Source organism: Salvia splendens, chromosome 18, assembly GCF_004379255.2.
Source record: "Salvia splendens isolate huo1 chromosome 18, SspV2, whole genome shotgun sequence".
Taxonomy (NCBI): domain Eukaryota; kingdom Viridiplantae; phylum Streptophyta; class Magnoliopsida; order Lamiales; family Lamiaceae; genus Salvia; species Salvia splendens.
The window spans coordinates 5582762-5605381 of NC_056049.1; the positions used below are offsets into that span (position 1 = coordinate 5582762).

Consider the following 22620-nt stretch of genomic DNA (forward strand, 5'->3'; position numbering starts at 1 on the left):
GAATAGTAATTTAAGATACGGTTAAGGGACGGATAAGAGATGGAGGGTTGCAAGTTCCATCCCTTAGTTAAGAGATGGAGTAAAAAAGTGCAGTGAGACCCATGAATAGTAATTTAAGAGACGGTTAAGAGACGGATAAGAGACAGCGTTGCAGATGACTCAAGAAGCGACACTAATGTAGCTAGGGTTTTAGACTTGTTCTGAATAAGATTTGATAAAGAGAACTCCGGTATTTTTAAGGAGATTTTTTTTTGTTAGTTTGTTATAGAGTGTAAGAGAATGTTTATTGGTGTTAAAAGTTTTGAGCGGTATTTCAAGAAAAGGTGATAAGAATAAAAAGTACTCTATTTTGGTGTCGGTTTGCAAGATTGTATCCCGGGATTAAATATGTAGTGTGTTTGGTTCATGAGATTCAATCCCATAATTCAATTTTAGATGAATAATAATAGGATAATTAGTCATAGCTAACCCCTAGAACTAAAATAATCCCAACTCAATCTAAAATTATATTTTGATATTATTTTATCTTGAGAACTAAACGCCACTTTTATCTCTTTTTAGTCCAAGATAACTTAAATATTCTTATTCCAAAAAAACTAAATTGGAAAATGAAGAAAAATTGTTTAGGATGTAGTCTTATAGGCTTTGACCTACATTTTAATCTCCATTCAAGTATTTAAATTTAACTAATTCTACTGCACCAACCAACTTGATTATTAAATTTAAAATTAGACTCATAATTCTTTTTATGAGAAGCCCATATCACGTAATCATGACACTATGGACTTTTAAAGATTATGAAAATATGCTATACCCTTTACTTTTTTGTTGAAATGATACTTTATTTAGCTTAAGTATTAATAAAATAAGCACAACAATTAAAAAGTGCTATCACCATAATGACCTTCATGATTACCACACTGCACTATTGATCACACTCTATATAAACTCTAAACGGACTTTCAAAATTAAAAAGAGAATTGCTACTAAATAAACCTTTATAGAATCTAATCATGTACAAGAAATAATTTAACCCAACTTTAAACTCAAACTAACTCTATATAAACCACACATTATGCTAAGTTTCAATATAAGAACAATATCTGTGCAACCATACTATGCTAAGAAGAGGCTTCACCACCACCGCACCACCCAGCTCCGCCGTGGAACTTTGTTGGTGCCGGTTGCGGAGGCGACGGCGGAGGTGGAAGGGGGGCTCGGTACGGTTGGGGAACCGGCGGAGAGGGTTCCTCCTCGCCATCCGGCCGGTGGTGCAATGGGCGGTGATTGTGCGGCCCTTCCGCTTGTTAAAGAAATTGGTGGCGGAGCTAGCGGCGAACGGGCGGCTTCTCGAGGCGTATTGCCGGACTCTGCTGCTGCTCCGCCCTCAGCTCTTCCCGTTGTGTTGAATTATCGTCGATCATTGCTTGGATGATTGGGTGAGGATATGATTCCAATTTTGATTAGAGTTATGTCCATTCTATGTAAATGTATTTGCAATTGTAATTAAATGGTCTTTTATTTGTATGATTGTACCACTGCACATGGTTATGTATATTGAACTGGAACCAACATTTTATATAGTAAATCTTCGAACTCCACGTCAATTGATCTCACAACCGATGTGAGACACTGAACGTAACAGAATATAACCAACAAAAGGAGTGATGAAAGAGCAAGAGATCTTATTTACAACTATTGACATATGATAATTCATTTACATTGGATAAAAGAAGAAGTTAACATTTACATATGTTGCAAATATAACCAAGATTAGGTAGGTTTGAAGTTACCAGAGAGCCACTCCAGCTGCGACCAGATCAAGCCTCGCAGCGAGAACTTCATTCCCTCTTCCTCTCCGCTGCTTGTTCTAGAAGGTGTAGCCTCCGGAGATGTCCCCGGGGATACGTTTTCAAAAACGGTCCGCCCTCCGATTTCTCGTCTCACCACCTCCATCGTTTCCGGACTCACATCTTCCCCTGTTGCGTCTTTCAGGTAGAACGTCCCCACTGCGTTTTCGCCACGAATCCCAATCTCCGCCCCTGTTATCGATAGCCCGTTCTCCCGAAGAACACGTGTAACGTCCGATAGCAGTCCCGTCCTGTTCTTAGTGCAAATTTTTAGACTCAATCCCTGCATATATCATTCAAGCAGGTATTAGGTAACATATTGCACTAATTGATGTACCTATTAATTAGGGATTAATACAGAGTTCAAAATTGTTTAATTAATTAAAGTAATACTATGAACATTGATCAAATTTACAAAAACATACATGAGATACTCTCCTTTCTGTGGCAGCAATCAAACATTTGGTAACACGGTGCTTCTCGCTATCGGTCTCTAACGTCCCGTTCTTGTCCGTTACATAATATTCCTACGATAATTTTTCGATAAATACCTTATATAAGAGGAGAGGATATATACTTGAAACTAATAAATTGGATTCTGAATAAAAAGTTTGGATGAGTATACCTGAAATGCAGTAGAGCCTTGAGAGCCAATGGCCGCATGGTGAACCACATAGTTCAAGTCGGTGAGAGCACAGACCGTGTCGAACAGCAGCTTAGGCCGATCTCTGCTCCTCACGGTAACAATCGAGTATCCGGTTTCCTTGCACCTCTGTATCTTCACGTGTGTCCCAATCTGCCCCTTCCTCTGCTCCTTCCGGCATCCGCCATACACATTGATGCCGTCCCATTCGCTGTTTCCGTTGCAGCACGAGCAGCATTGGTCGTAGTCTCTGTCCGCGGCCATCAGCTGGTGGAGGCGCCTCTCCGTGTGGGGGGAAGGGGCAGCCAGAGTCACACTATGCCTCTCGTCCTCGTGGTGGTGCGCCTCCACCACATTCTCGAGGTGGGACCGCACTTGGGCTGCCTGGGCAGGGTCGGTCATCCCCCCGGCCCCGACATAGATGATGCATGCCGCCCGGCCCTTGTGGGTCCATGCCACGGCGGCAGAGATGTGGCAGTCCATCTCAGCGAGGATGGCCGACATCTCTGACATGAGGCCAGGCCTGTCCAGCCCCGTCATCTCGAACGCCACGTGGTCTGCCGACAGGCCTCTAGGCCTGGCCTCCTTGTTTGGCAGCCTACTTGTGCAGATGGCCTATAAAATTAAATAAATTTGAGTTTATGACTCTGTGTAATGAAATTGTAACAATAGTGAATGGTAGAAGTAAAAAAAAGGAACCTCTTGGATTTGATGGATAAGGTTTTGATCAGTGAGTTTGTAGCCTTGTTGATCTGTGACGTGGAAGACTGGAATCCATGCAATGAAAACAGCTTAGAATGAATATAAAAAACACCAAATTTGAGTTGGTGAATTGCAAGATATACTAAAATATACTAAGAAAATGAATATGTTAATACTGGGGTGACCTCACCATCCATCAACCAACCACCATCGGAGGAGATGTAAGATTTGGAAATGAGGAGGTCAAGATCTGTAAGAACTTGGACCATCTCCAGCAGCACCCCGTGCTTATTAGCACTATCAACCTGCACTCACCAAAAAAAAAAAATTTACATCATTAATTAACATAAAAAATAAACACAATGAATATGAATGTGTGAGATTTGAAAATGAGGAGTAATATTCTTCCTTCGAATCAGTATCTTTACCACAGATTAAAATAACTTAGAAAATGAAACTACAAACTTTGTTGCTTAGTATCATAACTATTGGCTCAAGGCAGTACTAGGATATTGTATTCTTAAACACAATACAAGTATGAAACAAAATGCAAACACATCTCCATAACTTCATCTAGATTAGATGAAAGAATTTTAAGTTCCATAAATTGCATAAGAATTCAAAAGGATCACTTTCTGAAAAATATGCAGCAAATTAGGGAATGTTAAGATGTACCCAATTCTTTGATTTCATCTTTCCAAATCACAATTAGTGAAGAAGAATACAACTAATAGTATTTGTCAAATAGTAGTAGTAATGAAGTTGAGGTCTATTCTAAAACTACATTTACTAACCATGATGAGACTGCAATCTGGATAGATGTCATTGTCAACAGAAACCCTGAAAACCCCAATACATAATCAGACGAAGTTAGAGCAAACTAATGAAGCATATTAAAAAAATTTAATTATGTAATACTAAATCCTACACAAACCAACCTTGGAGGATGGATTCTTTCTAAAAGAAATTCAAAGTCTGGATCAATGTAGGGCGTGTATGTGACATCCATCATTCGATGCTGCACTAATGAAACTGCACCAATTAATTCCAATTCACAATTAACTCTCAAAGCCACCAACTTTCAATGTCAAGAACGTTATATGTATATATATACATATGTGTGTGGGTGGGTGAAGATAAAGGAGATATGGTGTGCTCCTTGTTAATCAAGTCTATTATACAAGAAAGCAACATATACACGTTAAACTATCATGGAAAATATTAGGTTTCTTGAAAAAGAAGGAAAATTACCAACTTGAAATTTTATTCCAATTTGACTAGGATTCCAAAGCCCGGATCACCAAATTTGGGATGCACTGAATTCTTGGTATTCTTGCAATAAAAGAAACTAAGTGAGTCACATTGCAAAATCTATCGAAAAGGAAAATAAGGGATAAATCTGACTAATGAGATATACATTGTTGAAATCTTGACACCAAGATTCCGTATCATCAATGCATGAGAAACAAGTAATATCCAAATAAAGGAAGGGAAGTGATTCACTCAACAAGAATAATGAACCACAAATTGACTTACAAGCCGGCCGTCGCCGTGAAAACTCTGCAACTATTAAGAGTTTTCGGATCAATTAATTTTGTGTGTGTGTGTGTGTGTGTGAGGGAGGGAGGGAGAGAGATAGAGAGGGTTGTGATTTGAAATTAGGAGAGGGAGAAATAGGGTAGAAGAGAAGGGGGTGTTAAATTTAGTAGAGTCAACGAAGGTGGAGATGGGTACAGAGGAATCAGAGCTGGAACGCGCCACGTAGCAACGGTGGATGACGTGGCGCGTGGATCTGCCCACCACAAAAGCGGCGCCTCGAATTTGGGTTGCAAGGCTATAATTGTCCAACTCTAGAAGACTCTTGTAAGATTGACGTCACCTTCAAAAAGGTAGATTAGGAAATAATTAATTACTAAAATAAGTCTATACATTGTTATTATACAACAAAGAAAAAGTCTATTGTTGATTCTTTTCCTTGGTTATGGCTCCTTGATTGAATAATTTTTCAATAATTTTCTATGGAGGTTCTATGAATTGATGGTAAAGCAAATGATTGTTGAAGACAACGACAATAATAGAAAAATATGTATGTACCCATCAAATATAAATATTATAGAGGGACAAATATGTATGTAACGGATCCACGTCAATCCACATGGATAATAATAAAGAAACGGGTGATGCTAATATCTTGGTATTTAAAAACTTATCCATTGGCTTTGGTTAATCTCTGGATCTAATTATGTTTGTTTGAGAACATTTTCGATTTCGAGTATTTGCTTTTGTTTGACGCCTCATTCGGTGCCATCCTTTTGTAGATCTTATAACCAAAATATATATACGAATTAGGCCGGCGAATTCCAGTATACGTATCTAAAAATTGAGTATCCGAACTCAAAATTTCAAAAAATATATATCTGATACCCGACTCACATCTAAGTTTAGATATCCTAAAATTTTTAAAAATATCATATTCGATACCCGATTCACATGTGAGTTTATATATCCTAATAATCGACTAATTGGATACTCGCGATCCAAAATTATTATATTTCAGATTTATCCTATTTATATAAATTATATTGTGAAGAGGATATGAATTACTCCCGACGTCCCCTAAAAATATGTATTATTTCATTTTTAGTCCGTCCCACAAGAATATACAATTTCTAATTTTGGAACTATTTTCTCTCTAATGAGGTGGTATCCACTCTCCACTAACAATACTTTATTTACTTTTTCTCTCTACCTCTTTTACTTTACCAATTTTGCATTAAAACATGTGCCGAACTCAAAGTGCATATTTTTTAGAGGCGGATGAAGTATTAAAATTAACATATACTAATACTTCTTATGATTATTTTTCAAAGTTCAAACTATAATTTTAATATTTTAAATTTTCTCATTATTATGATATTACAACTGTGCATATATACAAATAGACATTAAATACTAGTACTTTGTTTCAAATTAAAAAAAAAACTTTTGGGATGTAGCGAAGGCGAATCGGGGAGTGCGAAGGAAACTTAGAGTTGAAAGAGTAAGGCACGAAAATGTACACATTTTTGATTGACACGAGATTTTAGGAGGAGTTGTTAGGTGGAATAAGTAAAAAGGGAAAAAAGTAGTTGAATATTTTAATGAGGAAAAAGGAGAGAGGGATTTAATTCTAAATATAGAAAGTGAACATCTTAAACGAGATAAACTAAAAATGAAAGGTTGACATCTTAAGAGTGTCCACAGTGGGGGAGCCGCGGATGGTGGCTCGGGTGCGCGGCCCCCACTGCAGAGAGCCACGAAGTACGGCTGGGAGCCGAAGGCCGAGAGAGAGCCGCGGCCAACCACTGCAAAGAGCCGAGATTTGCGGCCCGGCCGGCAAAATTTGATATATATTTTTTTAATTTTCGAAAATTCTTTTATAAATATTACACTTCCATTTCCATTTCTTCCCACTCCATTTTTACACTTCAAAACCCTAATTTTAATCCTATCAAAAAATGCAAGGTTGAGATGGTGAAGTTGGGGTGGGCCGAAGGGTCGGAGACGGGCGAAGCTAGCGGCAGTGGGGGCGGTGGCGGCGGCAACAAAGGTGGTGAAGAAGATGTGCCGGATTCCGATGACGCCACCGAGTAGGAAGCGGTGGCGTCTTTTTTTTAGTGTTTTTAAAAAATTTAGGTTGTATAATTTTCCTCTATCTATAATACGACGAAAATTTGTCTCTAATTCGCTTTTGTATTAAATTATGTTTATTTTCCAAATTATTAGTCTAATTAAATTTATTGTAGTTAAATTAAAAAATTTCATTAAACAAAACAAATATATTAATTTTTATTTTGGAGAGGGCCACATTTCGTGGCCCTTGTTGTCTTTGGGTTTTATTACCATTGTGGAGGGCCATGGAGAGCCACATTTGGTGGCTGGGCCAACTTTGGTGGCCCCAGAGAGCCACCATTGTGGACACTCTAAATGGGACGGGAGAGTATTACTTTTGATAGGATCTCAGATTCCAGTAACTCATTCTCTTCACAATTTATTTATAAAACTAAAATATATCCACTAACTATTCTTCTCACAATTTATTTATAAAACTAAAATATATAAAACCAGTAATTATATTTTACTAATTTTTTCAATTTACTATTTATTTTTATTAATACATTTTTAAAATTCGTATCGTGATAAAGTGCGACTAAGTTAACGGCAGACGGATGGAATATGATATACTCCATCCGTCTACGAAAAATAGGACACATTGTGAATGATAAAAGTTTTAATGTGAAATTAGTAAAGTAAGAGAAAAAGGGAAAAAAGTAAGAGAAAAGTAGTGTTAGTGGAATGTGGAGTCCATATTATTAGTAAGAAAGAAGAGAAAAAAAAGTAAGAGAGAAGTAGTGCTAGTGGAATGTAGAGGTCCATGTTATTAGTAAGAGAGAAGGGAAAAAATGTACTCCATGAGACAAGTTGTTGAAAACTTTCCTTTTTTAAATGTACTCTATTTTTCGTGGATAACAAAAAATAACAAACGTGCTCTATTTTTCGTGGACGATGGGGGTAATTATTTACAGTAAAAAGTAAGTTGAGCAATGAGCTTGACAATTCAAGAAGTTTGGAAGTAGAGTAGAGTAGTGGGCCCGCCGCCATGCTAATGCAGAGACCTTCATTCATATCTCCTCCTTTCCTATCCCAACAACCCGATAACTGAATAAGCATTCATAATTTCCAATCATCCATATCCATTTTCACCCTCTCTTCATTCCACCGTTGAATCTCCATAGCTTGCCAATCCTAATTTCAGTCAATCTCTACATAATTTGATTATACTTCAATCTCTACTCTTTTAGAGCTAATGGATTTAGAGAAAGGCATAATAGACTATGCAAAGAAGAGGAGAAAATGGGTATTTCTTACCGGACTCACGTGCTACGGCGCCTACAACCTCTACAAGAGAAGGCAAAGTCTGTCCAAATTCTTGGCAGCATTCATTTCCTTAGCTGAAATGGTCTCTGATTCCGCCGACGCAATTGGGATTCTGTCAAAGGATCTCAAGCAGTTTGTCGCCTCGGATTCTGATCAAATCCCTCAGAGCTTGAAGCAGCTCTCAAAAATAGCTAAATCTAATGAAGTCTCCGACACAGTAACTAGGATGACAAGGGCCTCGGCTGTCGGAATCTTGAGTGCCTATAGCCACCAGTCGACAGATAAAGGCGGCGGCGATGATCATGGCTTCATAGACAGGGTTATGGACAAGTTATTCTCCGATGCAGGGGCCGGTTTCGCGTCTGCAGTGGCTGGAAGCTTCGCCAGAAACACAGTGATGGCTCTATACTCGGAATGGCAACGAGGATGTGATGACGGTGCCTCCTCTATTCCGTGGTGGATCGAGCTAGTATGCGAGGAAAAATGCAGGGCGCTAGTCGGTGACATGATCCAGCAATTTGTGAGCACGGGCTTGACCGTTTACCTAGAAAAGACGATGGATGTAAATGTGTACGAGGAGTTCTTCGCGGGCTTGACTAACCCTATGCACGAAGCCAGAGTGAAAGAGATGCTAGGGTACCTTTGTAGTAATGCGGTAGATACCTGTGTCCGGACATCTTACCACGCGTGGAGAGCAAACTCTAGTGCTGCTTCCAAGGTGCATTTCGATGGTTTTGGTGGAGACGAGAAGGGTGGAGTAAGAGCGAAGCAGGTGAGGAGAGCAGCGGAGAGGAATAGGGAGAGTGGATGGATGAGGGCAATGCAGGTACCTGGTAATAGGAGGCTTGTTCTTGATGTAAAGGGGGTGGCAACGTTTGAGGGGGTGAGGTCGTTTCTGGAGGTCGTGTTGGAGAAGGTGGCGGAGGGTGTGAAGACGAGCGTGGACATTGCTCAGCAGGAGGTGGTGGAGAAGGGAGTGGAAGCGATCAGGTATGCGAGTGGGAGATCCTCTGCAGTGACTGCTCTATGTCTTACCTTGTGCTTCAACATCGTGAACAGCCCTTGGATTTTGACGCCTTACACATGATTAATCATTGCCAAAATTTGTTCTGTAGCTTCGTATTTATTGTAAGAATCCATCCCTATATAGTGCTTTAATTGATTAGGAAAGTGATTCATTTTTTCACCTATCCTCTGTCTGGATTTTTCCATGGGGAATGACTTCATTCTACAATTCTTGGACAAATTAATCACAGATAACAACAATAATCATATGAAGTAAAAAGGGGCATATCAAATTGGCCAACTTTTATTTGCATACAGCAACACCTCATCCTCAGACAACAGAGATGTGGAGTAATTTGGATGGTTCCAAATAACATTGAACAAATGAATATAATTTCATGCAGTTAACAAAAATACCGCATCGTGTACCCTTTAGTGAACGATTCGACTGCGTTCAGTTACATAAACAAGCAATCACCACCTGAAAATGTGCAGGCATTCCTTACTTGGTGGATCAAGGCGGGTATTAAATGACTCTTCCTAGCTTCTTAAAACATTTAACCAGAGCTGGCTTCTTTCTCTTTTGCTGCTGCTTCTTCCTCCAGTTTCTTTTTCCAGTACTCTTCAAGAGGTGGCCCAAATATGGCTTTCCCAGACACAACTCCAATCCTGTAAATTGCAAGGGAAAACATTTAACAAAAAGTAATCTTGATAAATCGTCTCATCAGATAATGCTAATGCATATTTTAGGATGTGGTAGTCATGCTTCATATGCAACACAGTAAAAGTAATTGAGTTCCACAACTAGAAATGAACTTATTCACAATCATCTTTCCTTCAAATATTGCTGCATCACATATATTATACAATCACATTTTTCTAAAAGCTTAGATCTTTAAGACACCTAGCCTCAAAATAGATAGAAAGTTATAGATAAAGAAAAGAAGAGCCTCAGTATCCTTTGTATGCTTTCTTTTTAAACTCGATTCAGACAATAGCATGTGCATTGAAAGAATATGCAGCACGTTGTCCACCACGCAAGGTGTCCACACTGGTTTATAATTATATTTTTAACAATCAGGATTACATAATCAAACAAGTACAAGATAATTGAATCCATCGAAGTATATAGTGGATTAACCAATTTTATGTTTATGTACAAAGGGTTGTCCGGTTTGCAAGATTTTTGGTTCATAAGATTGAATATCTCAACTTAATCCTAGATAGATAATCATATGATAATGAGTCATAGCCACCCCCTCCAACTAAACTAATCTCACAACTTAATCTTGGTTGGATAATCATATAATAATGAGTTATAGCAACCGAACGACGTCATAAGTTACCACCCCTAAACTAATGCCCTTTAGTAAAGAGGAAGGACTCATTTAGACTATTATACTACAATGCTCGCTCACAAGTCACAACTATGAACTACCATATGCATCCAATACTGTCGAAACAGACACTGGATAGAAAAGTACTTTAATTTTTTAGGAAAAAACTCTAGCAGATTATTTGAAAGTTGAAGCTTGAACAAAGTACTTCATTATTATCATTAATCAACTTTCATGGTTTGTGAACTAGGGATATCTTGTACATTGATTAAACTTTTCAACATATATAAGTGAAAGATCTAGCTTCTAGGAAAAACATGACATGATGACCTCTTTGGAATTATTGTGTGATCAATCAACAGATATCACCTTACAATTGGGGCTTAAGACAAGAACTCAAGCGAATTCATGACTAGTCTCACCAAAATAACAAAACAGCCAGTGGGTAACAATTTGATTCATATTAATCTCAACAATCAATTTACAGTTGCCTTATCAATTAGTGATACATATAGAACAATAAAGTCAATATCCAGAAACTCGAGGAAATTCGACATGGTTGAGAAAAATAGAAAACCTATCCTACCGCCATTGCAAGATATGCTATGATAATTTAAACAGAGTACGATCAACTTCAAACAGAAACAAGCGAATAACAATAAATCAATGGCGAGGACGAATATAGAAAAATAAAAAAAATAAAAAGGAAAGAGAAAGTAAAAATAAGCTTACACGGCAGCACCAATAACCAGAGGAAATGAGAGAAACCTTCTTCGGAACATTTTCTATGGGATTTTGTTTCAATTATCAGGAACGCTTGAACCCTAGTGTTAATGCGTATTCATCGTCTCGACTCCCATTTTCAGTTTTTCGCGATCTCACGAACGAGCTTTTTATTGGGCTTTCTAAACTGAAAAAAGCCCAAACAAAACCAGCACTATTTAAACGGGCTTAGGCTCTGTGGTTCGAAAATATCGTTATATAATTTGGGTGAAAGATGTCAAAAAGATTCTATATAGACAAGTTTACGGGTAAATTTGAGGGATATTGCCCCTAATATCATGAAACTTTTAAAAAGTTGGATTTTTTCCATGAATTTTGAAATTGGAAAATAATATCACTAACTGTATCCGAATTTGTTATTTCCCTCCAACGAAAAAATCTGGCTATATTAATGGATTGAAGAACAATTTTAAAGGGTGTACTTCAAGAAAAAGTATCCTCAAATATTGAAAAACTTGAAGCTCTAGAAGTTGTTGTCGAGAAGTTAGGGGAAAAAATCCGTATCATGATATTATTTGTCATAACTTTTTTGCCGGTGGGAAATAACCAACTTGAGTATAGTTCGTGATATTATTTGTTAATTTTAAAGTTCGTAGGAAAACCAACCTTTTGAAAGTCCCATAATATTAGGAGTCAATATCCCTAACTTTTATCATTTTCACAACATATTTAGCACATAACTCAATTTTATCATCAATTTAAAACACATATATCATATATGTGATATACTAATTCAATAACATACCATTACAAATATGCAATTAGAATAATTCCTCAGTGGGAATTTAATTATGAGAACTTTAGTTATTTATTTTGAGTTTATAAATATTCAAATTGTAGTAGTAATATTTATTTTGCTATAGCTATTGATGCCCCTATATCATACCAAATTTAACTATTAATAGTCAAAATATAAATAGAAAATAAATGGAAAAACCTTATAAAGGACAATGATTCATTAGCTACCAAACCGATCACATGAAGCAACAACTCATTTTTCTACACCCACCGCACGAAACGACAAATAAAAGAAGACACTTGAAAAACATGTAACGATTTTTGACCCGTTTCAACACCACAGTATTACACACTTATTCATTATGTTTAAGTAAACAAGACTAATGCAGTTTTAATATACAAATTGACCAGAATCTAGTTGGTGGAGGCATTTTCACACTCTTTGTCTTCCTTAATAATCATTCATTAACCAGCCTTGAATATTCTATTTATTCTTGGCCACTACAAATTGCATAATGTCTAGGTAACATTTTAGTCCCCAACATAATACACATCAAAAAAGTTATTGTGTCTATTAATATTCTTGTATTCTGAGCAGCTAATCAGGTCAAAGCGCAATAAATCTTTAATTTTTTACAGAACCGTTAATTATATGAATCAAAATATACTGTTTGATCAAAAAATAACACATTTAATGTGTAGAATCAAATATTTCTTTTAGACAAATTAATGTAAGTATAATTTTAGTGAGCCATAGGACTTCAATATATCAGAAACTATTTCTCAACATACAATCTTTTAATTAAAATAATCACTCACCACATATTCATGTAGTACAGTTTTATGGTAGTGACATTTTCCAAACACTTTGTTGGAATTTGGTGAGCTGGTTTACGAGGACTACTTCGATGATGTTGATATTACATTATGCCAAGAAAATTCACCTAGATATTATTTGTTACTAATTTATTGGTCCCATTTTGATTATAATAAGTGATTCAACGAGAATCTTCTACTTTATCTCCCAATTCATTTCAAAAAGTGAAGACGTTACATACTCAAGAATGGAAAATCATACTAGTATTTAATGTTAAAGGTATTTAAGAATGAAAATTGATGGAAAGAAGTATTTAGAGATGTGTAACGCTTTGGGCCATGCCAAAGGAAGAAATGAGGTAATTAGATGTGGCCGAAAATGCAGAAATATGATAGGTGTTGAATTCTCATTGCAAAGCCATTACTCCACAACAAATAATAATGAAACCTCAACTGCCAACTGCCCTCTTCAAAGCTCAATCCAATTCCTATTTTTCATAGTAATTCATTTTACAGTTTTCCTTTGCCCTAATTTAATACACACTCTACTTTTTCCATGGAGAAACTTTTTAATTACTACTACATTACATCATAATTATACATTATCACTAATAAAATAAATGATTTAATAATTATTTATTACGCATGTCTTGCCATTGAGGGCATATTAGATAGGGAATCATTGATAATTTGATATGAATCGAATGTGTAGGGACATATCTTGGTCAAGTTTCTAACGTCAAAAACATAATATTTCGTCACATAAATTTCACCTACGCAAGTATAATAAGTATACATTACTGTTGTCGCCCACAACTCATCTTAATATACTAATTTTTCATGTGGTTGCATGGCAATTTTTGAGACCTAATCAATTAATATATGGGGTCTCGATACATTTCTCTAATGAAATGTAATATTATGGGTGACTACAAAATATTTTCTTTCTCAATTTATGAAAATATGCTAAAAGTTAGTATAGTACTTATTTTTTTAATATATACCTTTTAAATCATAAATATGTCTTCATTCCCAAAAGTTTTTGCATTTATATCCTTCTCTTATCTTTGTTATGTTAGTATTAATGTATTTTCATATTTCACCACTCCTACTACTATATTTGCCTTGGAAAAGAGAAAAGCAAAGAGGTGGAGTTATTGATGGGCTCGAAGAGCTGATTACCGATGTATGGTTATGAATTTCTCAAAACTATCGCTACTTATTTAATCTGTCACGTATTAATTTATACTATTTCAGTTTACATATATTTATAGAATTAAAAAGTTATTTTCTGTATGTCAAAATCGAGCTATGTACTAAAAATAAATACAATAAACAAGAGCATAAATAAGGATTTACTTCATATAAATAGTAAATTAAAAAAAATAAAACCCTAAGTTATGATCTACATAGGATGGACACATGGAGTGGTAATATAAGTTCATCGGTTAAGCATCAAACACACTCTCAGAAGTTTCTATCATGTTCTGAACATATAATCACAAGCTTACATATAACTTAATAAATGACAAGAAAAAGATAAATGAAAGTGCTAAATATTTTTTATTAGGGATTATGTTGCTGAGTATAGATATAATCGGTATGGGCGTTGAGGGTTCTTCTCATCAAACACTCATCTTGAGTGATTCCATTGCAGCTATCTTCCACCTGTGTTCCCTCTGTCACAGCCTGTTCAACAAAATAAATAAATAAAATAATTTCACAGAATATATACAACAAAGAAGGAGAAAATTATTGCTAACGACAGACCTTATCTGCGGCATCCACGCTCTCGTTAGCGGTGGGAGTTCGGCGAGCAGCAGAGGAGAGAGAGAAGAGGAGGAGGAGCACAACGAAAAACGTACTGGCTCTAGCCATTTCTGTATAAGGCTCTGTTTGGTTGCTGGTGTATGCAGTTGTGAGTGAGATGGAGATGGAGATGAAGATAATAATGAAATGGTGTGCTATTTATATATACAAGATTTAGAGGAAATTGAGTGTGAACTCAGAGAAGATAAAATGGAGACTTTATATCTGATTGATTGGTGTGGAGAAACTAGAAAGATTCACATCTTTAAATAAAAATTTTGAAGAATTTAAAAATTAAATATTAAATGTGGAATTTATGGTAGTGTTTATGGTGACCACAGGAGAAAGGTCCAATACCTCCAACTATAGGTTTCGGTTGAATATACACAATTATTGCGACATACATATGATATATTTAATGTATTTCTGACTTTCTCTTGGGCAGCAAAAAGTACTGGGAGTGAAAAACACAGCGTTGACGATGAGTTAATTAATAGGACTACTATTAATTTCATTTTCGAATTTGTACAAACCAGAAGTAATGTCTATCTTTTTTATTAAGCACAAAAGCTAGGTTTACACTTACTTTACATTTTATTATCTTTTCTATAATTAAAATGTAGCAAACCACCACCTTGGTGACTAGTGAGTGAAAGTCATAAGTAACATCTTCATGACAAAATGTCCAATATAAAAACAGTAAAAATAAAATAAAAAACAGTTAGATCTAGCACATAAATTAAAAACTAAAAAAAAAACAACAAAATAAACACAAATATCTAAAAGATAGGAGCAGCATCACTCCAAAGTTAACATATTAGATCAAAGCAATCAAGCACTTTACTCTTTGGTTCAACTTCTAATGTTGCTCAAGTCGTCGGTGATGGACGCTGTTGGGATAGTGAAATTCGAACACACGCTTTTAATTTATGATCTATGGCGCTAGATAAGAGCATCAGCAATGGGGCGGACGATAGCGCGCCCGATGCGTCGGGCGCGCTATCGTCCGCCATTGTGGCACCGCGGACGACGGATGATGCGTCGTCCGCGCCCGACGCTTAGTCCGCGGACGAAGCGCAGACGATGCAACGCGTTTTAGTTTTTTTTTTTTTTTAATTTTAAAATTTGAAAATTTTGTTTATATATATACCCTGGCTTCACTTTTCATTTGTAACTTTTCGATTCACTTTTCAACTCTAAAATTATGCTATACAATGGATTCCGGTGGATACTCAAGTCCTAATAGCCCGGCGTTTGGAGATGTCGCACGGTGGCCTGGTACACAACCTGGCGAATATCAGTGGTTCGACACCAACCAGACGTACGATCCGGACTTCAGAATGGATTCGTACGGTCTCTCCGACATGGAGCCGTCGCCAACTCGCCATGCCCCCGCTTCACGTCGCACGGCCGCCCCCGCTTCCGCCAGAAAGAAGCGGGCCAAGCACGTCGCGAGGAAGTTGCCACCTCCGGCAACGAACGAAGAGTACGCCCCCGGCCGTACGAACTACCAGTCGGATGAAACTCTCGTCTTGGCGAGGTGTTGGGTGGATATATCGGAGGACCCGATATTCGCTAACAACCAAAGGCAGCTCGCGTACTGGGAGCGCATCGCCGAGCGCTACAATGAGGCGAAGTCGCCGAGCGCGTACAAGCGCCAACGGAAGCAGCTTCGCAAGCACTGGGATCAGGTGAAGAAGCAAGTCAACCTGTTCGCGACGGACTACGAGAAGTGCTCGAGGGATCAGGGAAGCAGAGAGAGCTTGAGCGACGTGCGCGAAAGAGCTCTGCTGTCGTACTAGTCCATGTTCGGTGACTTCAAGCATTTCAACATCTGAGCGCTCTTGAGGGACAAACAGTAGTTCCAAGGCGGGATTCTGCACACCAGTGCGACGAAGAGGACGAAGACCACCGAAACTGGTGGTTACACGACCAGCGAAAGCGGAACTCGTCCGGTGGCCTCAGCCAGACGTGCACGGAGGAAGAGAGTTCCGGCACACCGATGTCCTCTAGGCGGCGTCCCATAGGCGTCAAGGCTGCGAAGAACAAGGGGAAGGGGAAGGCGACATCCTCCTCGGCCGCCGCCCCCATCGCCGATCCCGGCCCCGACCCCTGCCCCGGCGACAGTTGCCTACGCGGATTTGGCAACTGCCTCGATGGCGAGGACGTTGTTGGATACACACAACGCCCTTATGAGATGTACAGATCCGGCCCAAGCTGAGCGCCTCAGAGGTTGAGCGATGAGTTGAGCCGGAAGTTGGGGCTTTTGTAGGATAGTCTCTTTTTTATTTCTAACTCCTGTAACTTTGTTTTTATAATCAATGAATTTTTTGCCGTTCTTAGTTAATCGTTGTGTTTTTTAATAAGTTTGTATTTATATATTTGAAAACAGTTAAATTAATTAACAAAACAGTTAAAATGCTTAGGGCGCCCCACTGCAGGTGGAAGGGCTGGATGATAAAATGCTAACGTGAAGGTGCATAGGGCAGGCTTTAGGGCGTGCCTTAAGGCGCCCCATTGCTGATGCTCTAAGTGCGTATTTTTTTTCTAGAGTTTCCAGTTCGTTTCCAATGCATATGAATTACTCCATACTTGTGATATTTAGTTTTTATTACTATTATTATTATTATTATTATTATTATTATTATTATTATTATTATTATTATTATTATTATTATTATTATTATAATATGACTCCAATTTCAGGCGACTCATTGCTGTGCGTAGAGAAAAATTTTGCTTGCAACTCGATATCTGTACTATCAATTTATTTATCCAAATATAGGCTCTGTAAAATTTTTGAGACGGTTGAGAGTAAAATTATACGTTAAATAGAGCACAAAAAAAATATGGGTAGAGCATTCTAGAAGTGCTTTGACGTTAAGCTAGCTGTTGGGAATTAGTATATGGTTAAGATTTAGATAATGAAAATAGAATGTGAGCATATAGAGTGTGATGATGATTTATAAGTGATACATATTAGCCGTTTTAATTGAAGAATTTTGGGAAGACGTGTTGACCTTTTATAAACGGAATTTAATCCACTTGGAGATTAAAAATTTCAATAAATTAAAAAAAAGGAATGTTCAAAGGTCAACTGTTCATAGTACAACATTTATACTCAAATGACAAATATTTAATCAACTTGGTCACTATTTGATCGCTTAACAACTTGATGACAACAACGTGAATAACATTACAGAGATTAATAATAATTGATCAATAACTAAACTAGTTATATTATAAAGTCAAATGGATATATATAGGGGTGCACTATGGTCCATAAGTGAAATCATGTAAAAAATCAAATCAAATTTCAGCCCTTGGATTCTTAGATTGGATGACTGTGATAATAATATCCGAACTACATTATTACACTAAAAGCGTTACATTATTAGCCGAGATACATTATTAGACTACACAGTCTACATTATTAGCCGATCTACATTATTAGATGACACGTGACATTAATCTAATAGTTATATCACAAGATCCAATGACTGTGATTTGCTTTGATTTTTGACATAATTTCAGTTATGGATATATATAGGAATTTTTATGGTGTCTCAACTTTTTATCAGTTGAATTTGGATAGTATGGCGCCAGTCAAGCAAAATGCTTAATGACCAAAATTGAGAAGAAAATAGTGGGTTGTTAGGAAGTCGACAATTTTTTTGGCATGTGACAAAATGGTATATATAATTCTCCTATATCTTTTCTGTTTGTCCACTACTTATTGGTTAGGTATAAACTCAGATTAATTAAACTGGTCGTCATGGCTAAATTTTTAATGATGCAAGCATTAATTATATGTTAGGATTATTGTGATTACCGTTAGTCATAATTGCAATGAATAGAAAATAATCATAATTTTTCACTAATAAAATGTCAAAGGTAAAGGTTTGTTTGGTAGTGTTGTTAAAATAAACCCAAGATAAGCGAGAAAGATTACAAAAAACTTAATAACTAGATTGTGTTAGTCTTGGTTTTATATGTTATTGTTTGGTAAATATCAACTCAGGCCATTTATAACATATCTAATCACATACTAGTATTTATTTTTGTTTATTTTTGTTCCAATATTAAATCGTACTTACTAACTGTACATTCATAAACTTCTAGTGGGAACATGTGTAACCCTTATTTCCGAGATTAAGTTGCATTTTTAAGAACTCTTTTTTAGATGTCGACTATTACCAAAATGTCCCGTGTGATGTGGATATTATTATAATTTTTTTTGTAAATGGCCAATAATTGTTCACCATCTACTCACTATTGATTCAAACATTTAATCTAGTAGTATTATATAAAGAATCATTCGACTAGTTGAGTCACCATTTCATCTTCAAAAACTAATTCCTCCTATTACCGTACAAAACACTAGTATTTCTTTCTCCTAGATCTATCACTTTAATTTTTATTGTTATATATTGGTACATGTTAATTAAAAGAATAAATGACATGGGCTGACAGGCTGTCAAATGTAACATTCGAAAGATTGTATTAATGCAGACTACAAATTTACTATTGCCTAAAAATAATACTCCATAAGAGCATCTCCAGTAAGACTGGACGTCAAATAGCCCTCACATAGCCTTCACACTGTCACATCATCAGCACTACAATTCTCCTGCCACATCAGCTTGCCACATCAACTGGACATCAAATAGCCCTCACATAGCCTTCACACTACCTATCCACATTGCAGCTTCATGATCACGATCAACCACTTATCGACGGTGGACAACTGGTCGTGGGCGAGGTGCCGCCGGCTGCATATAACTCTGCATCCATCGATCAACCTCACGGCTCGTATAAGCATCTAGCTCTTCGTTCATCATACGCTCGTACTCATCCGCATCCCCACCACTACCACCGACATTACTCATTTATTAAATTGATCTTGTACAGAAAGTAAGGTAGAGAGAGAGAGTACTCGTTAAAACAAGTGGTGCGAATGAAAATGACGTTCAAAGCGCGTATATATAGTGTTTTCAAAAGAAAAAAAAAATAAAAAATAAAATCTGACACCGGTTTGACGCCGATCCGGGACCCACAATGGCGCCGTGAGGATCGGCGTCGGAACCGGCGTCATCGCGCGAATCGGCATGGCCACGCCGATTTTGACGCCGATTTCGCCGACGCCGGTTCCAATGGTTCGGCGTCAGAACCGGCGTCGGCGAAAAATCGGCGTCGTGATTTTGACGCCGGCATTGGAGATGCTCTAATTAGCTCCAAGCATGCAACACTTTTTCCATTTGGCTACATCCATATACGTCGGCATAAGATGACAAGTCAACGACTATTCTAATTAAACAAACAAATCTATCCATAAACATAAAAGGTAAACAAAAACAATAAAACGCATGCGAAAATGTGCAATAGAGCCCAAATACAATGAATGGATTAGTACTTACTATTAGTTGCAATACGAACTTTAATAAATCAGATAAGTTGACTAAGACCCATTGATCACCGTGCATTTCTTAATAAAATAAACATAACACATATAACAACCAGCATGATGAATATAATAGCCATGTTTGATTGTATAAATTTAAATATTTAAATAAAACTTACGAAATAGGATCTTTTGTAGTCAAGAAAAGGCATTGGATTTGCATGGAGTCAAAAGAAGAGATCTGCAAATAATCCTTTCGGCTTCAAAAGCGAGAAATAACGATCTCTCTGATTAAAGAAACCAGTTTTTTGTGATCTCAATGTATTTGGTCATAGTAAAAAAATGAAGTCCACTCTTCAGAAATGAATCATCTTTTTCTTAATTTATGATTTTAGTTTTATATTATATTTTTATCAAATGAAATGAGATTTTTATTTACAAAAAAGTGTGATTTTTTACAAAAATAAATTTTTTTATGTTCACAATTTAGAATATATTCAAAATACATTTAATTTATAAAATCAAATAACAATTTTTATTTAGATAATAGTATAAGATTTTGCTTAAAGTCTCATTTGCTTTTAAAACAAGTTTATTGCTTTTATAAAAATTTAATTTACATTTTATTAAAATCTCATTTACAACAAGTTTTACTTGGTTTTTAAAATAGCATTTTTATAATAATGAAATTCCTATAAAGTTTTATTTAAAAATAATATGTGTGAAAATCTTATTTATTCTAAAGAAGTACAGTACACATTAAAGTTTAAATTATGAAAAACTATTCTTAAAGTTTTGTTTCTCATTAAAAAATGTCTTTTTTACAATATTTTATTTATATTTAATTCGAATTTGGATTTTATATCTTTATAAAAATAGGTCAAAGAAGAAATAAAAAAATAAATTAAAATACCGCGCCGTGTTACAAATCGAATGCATGAAAGATAAAAAAAAATATGATAGATAGTCATAAAGTTAAAGTTTTAGTCACATAACGAATTCATGGCATGACTAGCTCAGTGTGAAATTATTATTGCCTTTAAATTCAAGACAAGAGAAAATTGCGTTGATTGTTCATTTTCAATACATATGTATTAAAATTCACACTATTGTTTAAAAATTAGTAGCTTATGTTTAGGGATGTCAATCGGGCCAGCCCACCGGGTTTCGGGCCAACCCTATTCGGGTTTCGGGTCAATCGGGTGCGGGCTAGTCGGGCTGTGATTTTTCCGGGTTATAAAAGTTCAACCCTAACCCTAAAAGCTCGGGTTTCGGGCTAGCCCATCGGGTTAATCGGGTTGCTACCGATAAAATTAACATGCGATCAATCTAATAAATAATTATTAAAATTAGTTATATTTATAAAATGTAAAATATTTAATTATGATAAATTTGAGATATATGTTTAAACTCAAACATAAACATGATCAAATACTAATATTTGAGATTTATGCAAAATAAAACATAAACATTAAGAAATTTTAAAGCATGTTTTAGAAATTTAAATATATTTTTTAGTGAATTTGAAGTTTCTAATCCATTTATCTATTGTTATATTCATAAAACTTAATATATATAATTTATATATTTAATATATAAAATGGAAAGTTATTTTTTCAGTAATCTATATTATAAAATAATTAATGAAGTGTCGAATTAGAGTCAAACAAATAAAACAATAGAAATTTTATCGGGTTTCCGGGCCAGCCCATCGGGTTTTTGGGTCTGGCCCTAACGGGTTGAGGGTTAATCGGGTGCGGGCTAATCGGGCTGTAATTTTATCGGGCTGGAAATTTTCAACCCTAACCCTATAAATTTGGCGGGCTATTCGGGCCAGCCCACGGGTTGCGGGCTAAATTGACATCCCTACTTATGTTTACTAACAAAAACTAAAACACATATAACACAACACATGACACGGACAAACAATCAAGAATGTCACTTTTGTAGCAACGGGTTGTAGCGCAGTTGGCAGCGCGGAGCTGTGGCGACCTTGAAGTCACGGGTTCAAACTCCACCACCCGCTGGGAGACTTTCGGTCTTAATCCGCAATCCCGGTCGAACAGGATTAATCCGATTCCGCCGAAGGCGGACTCGGAACACCTGTGGTCAAACAAAAAAAAATGTCACTTTTGTGCCAACCATGAATATGTTAGTTCGTTTTTCGATTATGTCCCAACCTCAATATTATATTTGTTGATTATCAACTTTTATTTCAAAATTTCTTGCTTTGCAGTATGGTTATATCATGGACAATTTCGGTCTTAATATGTAAACCCGATCGAGCAGGATTAGTCGGATTCCGTCGTAGGCGAGTTTGGTATACTTGTGGTCAAACTAAAAGTAAATAAAAAATATCATGGACAATTTCACAAAGTTGAGATTTTGCTCTATCACACATAATTCAAATTTTCATGAGATTCATCAACTTCTAACAAATTATGGGCATGACGACATTTAAATACATTCAAGAACGAATTGTTATGCATGTGATTAAACTTTATGAAACTAAAGTGTGGCCGCATTACTAAAGGTGACTAATGCTAATATTTCATTCTTCAAACAATTGTCATAAATTCCATTCAGCGCCGTCTTTGAAAATTAAATATATGTATAGGT

At 36.4% G+C, this 22620-nt stretch overlaps 3 protein-coding genes across 4 annotated transcripts; 1 reads left to right on the forward strand and 2 right to left on the reverse strand.

Moving 5' to 3' along the window:
• Window positions 1–1665: 1665 nt before the first annotated feature.
• LOC121776161 (ACT domain-containing protein ACR1-like) lies at window positions 1666–4846 on the reverse strand. 2 transcript variants are annotated; one of them, XM_042173304.1, is made up of 9 exons: window positions 4732–4846; window positions 4447–4527; window positions 4134–4213; window positions 3990–4035; window positions 3386–3500; window positions 3193–3260; window positions 2476–3108; window positions 2276–2377; window positions 1666–2133 (listed from the first exon to the last, which is right to left on the reverse strand). In XM_042173304.1, exons 3-9 carry the CDS (start codon window positions 4205–4207, stop codon window positions 1774–1776), a joined length of 1398 nt encoding a protein of 465 aa, XP_042029238.1. In that variant the 5' UTR covers window positions 4208–4213; window positions 4447–4527; window positions 4732–4846; the 3' UTR covers window positions 1666–1773. The 2 variants fall into 2 exon arrangements, with proteins under 2 accessions (XP_042029238.1, XP_042029237.1); XM_042173303.1 differs by having other exon boundaries at window positions 4134–4227.
• A 3195-nt stretch (window positions 4847–8041) lies between these two features.
• LOC121776634 (protein PHLOEM PROTEIN 2-LIKE A10-like) lies at window positions 8042–9199 on the forward strand. The gene has a single exon (XM_042173824.1). It carries the CDS (start codon window positions 8042–8044, stop codon window positions 9197–9199), a length of 1158 nt encoding a protein of 385 aa, XP_042029758.1.
• A 4936-nt stretch (window positions 9200–14135) lies between these two features.
• LOC121776115 (phytosulfokines 3-like) lies at window positions 14136–14849 on the reverse strand. The gene is made up of 2 exons (XM_042173258.1): window positions 14562–14849; window positions 14136–14480 (listed from the first exon to the last, which is right to left on the reverse strand). The coding sequence occupies exons 1-2, from the start codon at window positions 14667–14669 to the stop codon at window positions 14358–14360; spliced, it is 231 nt and encodes a 76-aa protein (XP_042029192.1). The 5' UTR covers window positions 14670–14849; the 3' UTR covers window positions 14136–14357.
• Between the last annotated feature and the right edge of the window lie 7771 nt (window positions 14850–22620).

Excerpts from the sequence above, each read along its gene's own strand:
- LOC121776161 (XM_042173304.1), bottom strand. The coding sequence starts at position 4,207 with ATGATGGATGTCACATACACGCCCTACATTGATCCAGACTTTGAATTT. Across the intron at positions 4,036-4,133 it reads GAAAGAATCCATCCTCCAAG|GGTTTCTGTTGACAATGACA; the intron begins GTTGGTTTGTGT and ends TGGGGTTTTCAG. Across the intron at positions 3,109-3,192 it reads TTATCCATCAAATCCAAGAG|GCCATCTGCACAAGTAGGCT; the intron begins GTTCCTTTTTTT and ends TTAATTTTATAG.
- LOC121776634 (XM_042173824.1), top strand. The coding sequence starts at position 8,042 with ATGGATTTAGAGAAAGGCATAATAGACTATGCAAAGAAGAGGAGAAAA.
- LOC121776115 (XM_042173258.1), bottom strand. The coding sequence starts at position 14,669 with ATGGCTAGAGCCAGTACGTTTTTCGTTGTGCTCCTCCTCCTCTTCTCT. Across the intron at positions 14,481-14,561 it reads GCGTGGATGCCGCAGATAAG|GCTGTGACAGAGGGAACACA; the intron begins GTCTGTCGTTAG and ends TTTGTTGAACAG.